Source organism: Macrobrachium nipponense, chromosome 12 (assembly GCF_015104395.2).
Source record: "Macrobrachium nipponense isolate FS-2020 chromosome 12, ASM1510439v2, whole genome shotgun sequence".
NCBI lineage: Eukaryota > Metazoa > Arthropoda > Malacostraca > Decapoda > Palaemonidae > Macrobrachium > Macrobrachium nipponense.
The window spans coordinates 97,321,912-97,329,411 of record NC_087205.1 but is presented as its reverse complement, the minus strand read 5'-3'; the positions used below and the strand labels follow the sequence as shown (position 1 = coordinate 97,329,411).

The following is a 7,500-nucleotide window of genomic DNA, read 5'->3' as shown; positions in this document are numbered from 1 at the left end:
CCAGACGTTCGTATATTTTAGATATCGTTTGGAAAGTGAGGAAAACTGGAGGCTGTTCCCACTTGTGTATACGTTTTGGGAGGAACATTTTGGCTCGCGTCATTTTCCTTTAATAATAATGTGGTTTCTTGGGAAAAACCAGAAGAAGATTGTAGGATCGCTGTTATTAATTAATTTCTTTATCTATCTATTCATTTATTCATTCATTTGAAGGTAAAGCTTAAGATGATGCAAGATACTTCAACCGCTCATATAAGTATGCAAATCAGTGCCCGAAATGGAAGCAAAATTTGCATGATTTCTAGAAGGAAAATTTATACGAGTTCAATGATTTGCAAGATTGTTTTGCCTGAGACGAATTCTACATCTATTTATAACACTTAAAAAGTACTTTTGGCTCTTTGGAAAAGCTTAAAAGAACGACTTTATTTATATATAAAATTATGTGCAAGATTACGTTGCCTCAGTTTAATTCTACATCCACTAATAAAATTTGGAAAGTACTTTTGACTTTTTGGAGAAACTTAAAAGAACGACTTGATTTATATCTAAATTCTACTTCTACTGTTAAATTTTAATTGATATTTTTGGAAAAGGTAAAAGCCTTAAAATTTGATTTACTCTAAATCCTAAACCAATGATGAAACTTAAAAAGTACTTTTGACTTTTTGGAAAAGCCTAAAAGAACGACTGAATTCACATCCAAAATGATTCAGCTCAAGATATGAGACATCACAGTCAGTCAAATGGGGTACTTGTCTATTCGATGGTAACAAAGCTCAGACATTGTCACCACCGTTTTATTGCAGTGTCCCTCGGATAAAAGGCATCAAATTGAGCGAAAACGGGCATTCCATTTACCACAATGCCTAATTATTCTCTTGCGTTGGGAGCACATAAGTAGTTGAGTTGTAATGAGTCTCTTTTGATCATCATTTTAATCTTTTTTATCATTCCTGTAAATAATTTATGTCTATTACCTTTCATGATGAGGATAATGATCTTTCAGTGCTGTTTATTTGAATGAGTACCGATTTTATTTTTTGTATTATCTCATTTCATAAGAATATAACCAAAAAGCTATAACTTGTTATTGAAAATGTTTTAATGGTAGAAAACAGACAAGCATTCACGCAAGCGTACAATATATATATATAATATATATATATATATATATATATATATATATATAATATATATATATATATATATATATACGCACACACACACACACATATATATATATATATATATATATATATATATATATATATATATATATATATATAATTTTGTCTTTCAGCTTTTATATAAATTATATACTTTTAAAAAATCTTTAATACACTGACGAGGTCAAATAATTGAGAGGACATTCTTGTTTGGTTTTCATGTTAGATTTTCTCTCTCTCTCTCTCTCTCTCTCTCTCTCTCTCTCTCTCTCTCTCTCTCTCTCTCTCTCTCTCTAACACGAACACACACACACGATAAGCTTAGTCTATTGGTTGATCATCAGTTATGTCTATTAAAAATATTTATTTCTTGAAACTATAGGCATCAGAAAAACCCTGAAATTAAAGCCTACAAAACAAGAAGGAAATCTAATTGCAGCGATTTAGGTCAATTATTAGAAATATAAAACATTTAATAATGTCCAGACTAGAAAAATGTAAAGGACAAAATAGCAGCACACAAATTACTAATAGAGTTTTGGTATTCGTATCAAAGCCTGATTATTTATTTTTTATTTTCTCTTCTCTGGTATCAAGTATCATCAGTGAGAAACTTTGTGTATCACTGACACTGAAGAAGAAGAAGAAGAAGAAGAAGAAAGAAGAAGAAGGAGGAGGAGGAGAAGAAGAGAGAGACCTGACGTATCACTGACACTGAAGAAGAAGAAGAAGAAGAAGAAGAAGAAGAAACAGACCTGACGTATCACTGACACTGAAGAAGAAGAAGAAGAAGAAATAGACCTGACGTATCACTGACACTGAAGAAGAAGAAGAAATAGACCTGTCGTATTACTGACACTGAAAGAAGAAGAAGAAGAAGAAGAAGAAGAAACAGACCTGGTGTATCACTGACACTGAAGAAGAAGAAGAAGAAGAAGAGAGAAACCTGGTGTATCACTGACATTAAAGAAGAAGAAGAAGAGGAAGAAGAAGAAGAAGAAGAAGAGGAAGAAGAGGAGTCCTTTTCTTACCGTATACCTCCAACGTTGAGGATGATCCTATTTTCTCCGTCCATGATGGATAGTTCGGGGAGCATCAGCAGAAGGAACAGCGACAGTAGCCTCTGGGCTCTGAGGTCATTCTACAAGGGCGAGGGCACTTGCAGACGACACCTCCTGCGCTGCCACCTATCATGACATTCGGTGAGTGGTGGTCACTTCGTCACCATCTTGAAGGGAGTTCGGTCTCTGACGTCGTGCTCAGCCTCATCCTGTCATGGGGAGAGAGGAAGTGTTGCTCGATAACAAACGCACTAGCAATTCAAATAGTCTGATATTCAGCTCTGAATTGCAAATAGGTCAGTTACTGAAGGTATATCAAAAGCATGCTTTATAAACCCAATAAATTCCAAATCTTTTTTTAATAAAGAGCCACACTTATAGAGTAAACGATGGAGGGAGGAAGTGTTGCTCTATAACAAACGTACTAGCAGTTTAAGTGGTCTGATGTACAGCTCTAAATTACAAGTATGTAGATAAACTATTGAAGGTATATTAAAGACATGCTTAAAAAACTCCATAAATCCCACATTTTATTGTAATAAAGATCCACAGTTATATAGTAAAATATATTACAATGTATAATACAAAAGCTTTTGTAATATACATATTAATATATTTTACTATATGATTGTGGATTTTTATTACACAATTTGTTTTTCGCGAGATCGTGACTTTCTTAGCTAACTCCACATTCCTCCACTTTCACAGTTTTGCAGTCACGGGTAATATAACGCTTTTGAACCTCTATACATTTCCACGATTTCTATAATTCATCACAGCAGCAGCTTGCTTTAATGCTTTCAAAGTATTAGGCAAGGGGGGGTGGGGGTGGGAGGGGATTGGGGTTGGGGTTGGGGAGTGGTTAGGTGTGTGGTTGTTGTTTGTTAGTATGGATGTTCATAATTATCCTATTACTGGAAAAATCTCAACGTCCTTAGATTCATCTAAAGTAAAGATTTTCCTTAGACCTTTACTCACTAATATTCCCTTAAGATTTGACTTCCATTCTTTTTCATTTTAATTTGCTCTGAAAGCATAATAATTAACCTTTTCGTTACGTTGAAAGAACAATGGCTATAGTAGATTCACATCAACCGTGCATCTGATGTCTAGACCAGTCCCTTACGACGCTCCTGATTGGCTGTTGATAAGCCAATCCCGGGCCTGGAAACTCTCAGTCTCTCTCGAGAGTTCACATGGGCAGGATGTATGCTCCACCTCTCCTGAGGGCTACGTCTTTCAAGAGTATCCCCCCGGAGAGGTGGTACATACATCCTGCCTATGTGAACTCTCTCGAGAGAGACTGAGAGTTTCCAGCCCTGTGATTTGCTTATCAACAGCCAATCAGGAGCGTCGTAAGGGACCTGCCTAGACATCAGGTACACGGATGATGTGAATCTACTATAGTGTGGCTTCTCGTTCAGTTGGAAGCTGTATCACTAATTCACCGTCAACTCACTTTACTTTTAAATTCCCAGCATTTCAGTAATTAAATTTTAATGAACTCAGAACGTAGTATCTTGCTACTTGTGAATGACATTTGTCATTCACTGTAAACAACAGGCGTATGTTCATTATAATTTACATTGTATTAAGTAACTGTGACCTTTCAGAGAGATAGTGTGGGATTTCCTGAAACCCTCACTGGAGGTACAGAATTAGGATAATCGAAATCGAAAATATGTGTGTGACTTTGAAGGTAAAGTTGCTGTCAAAAACGTTTTATCTATCATTACATAGCTTAGGTTTCTCGTTTGACGAGTCGGTTACATGCTCGACGACCGATCTCAAGGTACGATTTCGAGTCCCCGCTCTTCCAACGAGGAATCACAGGAATTTATTTCCGGTGATAAAAATCCATTTCTCGATGTGGTTCGGATCCCACAATAAGCTGTAGGTCCCGTTGCTAAGCAACCAATTGGTTCCTAGCCACGTAAGAATATCTAATCCTTCGGGCCAGCCCTAAGAGAGCTGTTGATCAGCTCAGTGGTCTGGTTAAGCTAAGATATACTTAAAACTTTTATTAAATAGATTAGAAACTATACCATAGGTTAGTGGGTATAGAAATTTGAAAAAAAAAATGGGCATATTGTTAGATTGTCTGGAGTAATTAAACACTACCAAAAGAACATTATCCCGAAGCTGTAAGATGACAAGCCACATGTAGGTTAAAAAAAAAAATGTCATACCCTCTCTCTTTACTGGAAATTTGAAATGATTTCAGTGTATATTCCATTAGCAGTTTTGTAACAGTTCCCATTCAGAGCGGTAGTTTTTTTTTTTTTTTTTTTTTTTTTTTTTTTGGTTACGAAACTAGGCTTTTATTCTGGGAATCCCTCAATCGCTGCACAGAACAAACCTGATATAAAAGTAATTTCATTTACCTTCCCATACCTCTTGAACTGAGAGGCAATCTGTTTCGTGCGTTTGTAATAGAGAAAAATCGCTGTTTTTTTATAATGCTCTCTTCGAATCGAGAAGCGCTAGGACCGTGTTGTTCAATACTTGTCAGTAATTGTTCTTGCACAACGGTTGGTCTATTGAGCCTGAATTTCTTTTTACCAGTGACTTGAACCCCCTTTTTTTTATTAACTATAGAGAAAATCTACTGAAGGTTGGATTGTTAATAAATGTGCCTCATTTATTGCTTTACTCTTAAAGTATTTCCTCATTTATTCATTTACACATTATGCCCATAAGCTTTTTTGATAACTGGGAATGGGTTTAACCTGTTTGCCATTATTATATTATTATTTTCTTAAAGATGATGGCAGCATCAGTGGAATTGATTTTATATATGGTCTTTTCAATTCTTCTCTTCTCATCAGGGCTGATATTTGCTAATAGCTGGCCGATGTTCATATCTTGGTTAAAGAAATGTTTTCTGAAAATACTAATTTATTGATATGATAACAAAAGTGGTTAACAAATCTTAGTCTAAGGGCGTAACGGAATTCCAACGTTTCCAACCGTATCATCGGTTCATTTTCAAGGAAAGGTGAGCGTGAACTGATTGGAATGGGGTCGTTCGGCGGTATTTATTGTGTCCCAGGTGCTCTGTCTGATGAACGCTGCGTTTTCATTGGCTGAACAGAGGATTAAGTCCCTGAATCAAGCCGTCTTGCAGAGGTGGAAGCTCGCACTGCTCTTCGCGTGCGGACGCTTGAGACTGGGAGCGTAGTATTGGGCAGAGGCACCTGATTGGTCCGTTCGATCGGCTCAATGTTGCCGGCGGGCGGCGCCCTACGCGCCACCGTCGGGAGGAATGAAGTCTCTTGAGTGGTGTTGAGGCTTGGTCTCTCCTTCCCGATGTGTAGGGCCTCCAAGAGGCGGAGGCGACGGTGGTCTGCCGCCTTATCGATAATACCGATATTAGGAATAATGTCCTTCCGAGTTATCCTGGTATTGTGGACGTCTTTTGCATGGTTATGGATGGCGCCTTCCTGAGCGTGGCAGGATATCCTCCTGGAAAATCGAATCGTTGTCATACCAATGTAGGCGCCGGGGCATTCCCGGACAGGGCATTTGTATTGGTAGACAACGTTAGTTTTCTTGAGAGGGTCCTGCATCACGGGGGCTGGATTGTTTTTCATAATCAGGCCACTGGTCTTCTTGCTTTTGTAGTAAATGATCAATTTCCCTTTTTTCGCAGGGTCCGTGGGGGAGACGTTTCCTTTCGATGATGTTACGAAGGGCTCGTTCGTCCTCTTTGTATTTCTTGTGAAATATTCCCTTGTAAAAGAGAGTGACGTCTTCAAGGGCGGCGGGGCGAGGCTCCTGCTGGTACCACTTATCGATGTTTCTGCGAATGGCTTTTTCGATGTCCCGGTTGGAATACCCGTTGTTAATTAAAACTTGGGCAACACGTTCTAATTCAGTGTGTGTGTCCTTCCACGAAGAGCAGTGTGAGAGAGCTCTTTTGATGAAGGCGCTGATTGCAGTGCGTTTGTATCTCTCTGGACACTCGCTCTCGGTGTTCTGGCACATGCCCAGGTTCGTAGGTTTCGTATACACTTGTGTTACGAAGCGTTCTTCTTGCTGCCCGACGGTCACGGCAATGCTCGATGGTGAAGTTGAGTCTGCTGTGGTCGTGGAAGGATTGTCGCAGGCGCTCTATTTCTTCCACCGTGTTGGCACTGATGAAGGTGTCGTCAATATATCGGACATAGTACATAGACGGTTTCTCGATGGTGGCGAATACCCGACGTTCCACAGGCACCCATGTAGAAGTTCGCGAAAAGTACTCCGAGGGGAGAACCCATCGCTACACCGTCTTTTTGCGTGCACATATGGCCTCTGTGGGTGTTATCATATCAATAAATTAGCATTTTCAGAAAACATTTCTTTAACCAAGATATGAACATCGGCCAGCTATTAGCAAATATCAGCCCTGATGAGAAGAGAATAATAAGAATTGAAAAGACCATATATAAAATCAATTCCACTGATGCTGCCATCATCTTTAACAAAACATGTTTGAGAGAGGGTCTCCTACCTTCATATTATTATTATTATTATTATTATTATTATTATTATTATTATTATTATTATTATTATTATTGTTCCCCTTAACAGAGGTTGGTTACATAGATAAACAACACAACTATCACTGCCGTATTTACTGTGTAGAAACTTCCACAATTAGCTGCTTAGTACCCCTTCAGTCATGTGACCCTTCCTATCCATCATTTACTCAGCACCATCTCTCCAGAACTTCTTGGATATTCCTCTTTTCCACCTCTCCAATACCTCAGCATTATTCACTCTTTTCACTAAACTAACGCACCCCGTTCTTTCTGCACTACCGAACCACTGTAGAATACTCTATCCTTTATTTCACCTATGCTAATATTTTTACCAATTTCTTCTTACACCACACATAATGCGAAAATTGTTCATCTCAGCATATTTGACCTTTCTTCATTAATTCGCTTCCGACATGCACACTTTACCTCCCTAAAGGAGAGTTGGCTCAACAGTCACTACATACATTCCCACTCAGCCTTCAAAGGCAGTTCAAATTTCGTCCCAATCTTTTGCTCACAAACTGCTACCTCTTCTGTTGTAGCCTTATCATCATCAGCTATACCAATATGAATGAATGAAACTTTTTATCATTCTAACCCCCTCCCTCTCTCTCTCTCTCTCTATCTCTCTCTCCTCTCTCTCTCTCTCTCTCTCTCTCTCTCGCTCTCTCTTCTATCTTCTCTCTCTCTCTTCTCTCTCGGTCTCTCTCTCTCTCTTACACACACACACACACACACGCACAA

The 7,500-nt window shown here is 38.6% G+C and overlaps 1 protein-coding gene across 1 annotated transcript in view; it reads right to left on the bottom strand.

Annotated features, from left to right (window-relative positions):
* The window catches only part of LOC135224690 (potassium voltage-gated channel protein Shaw-like), a 172,493-nt gene that overhangs the window by 29,614 nt on the left and 135,379 nt on the right, over nucleotides 1-7,500 (bottom strand). The window contains 1 exon segment of the mRNA XM_064263958.1: nucleotides 2,201-2,439. Coding sequence (XP_064120028.1) covers nucleotides 2,201-2,265 — 65 coding nt within the window. The 5' untranslated portion in view covers nucleotides 2,266-2,439.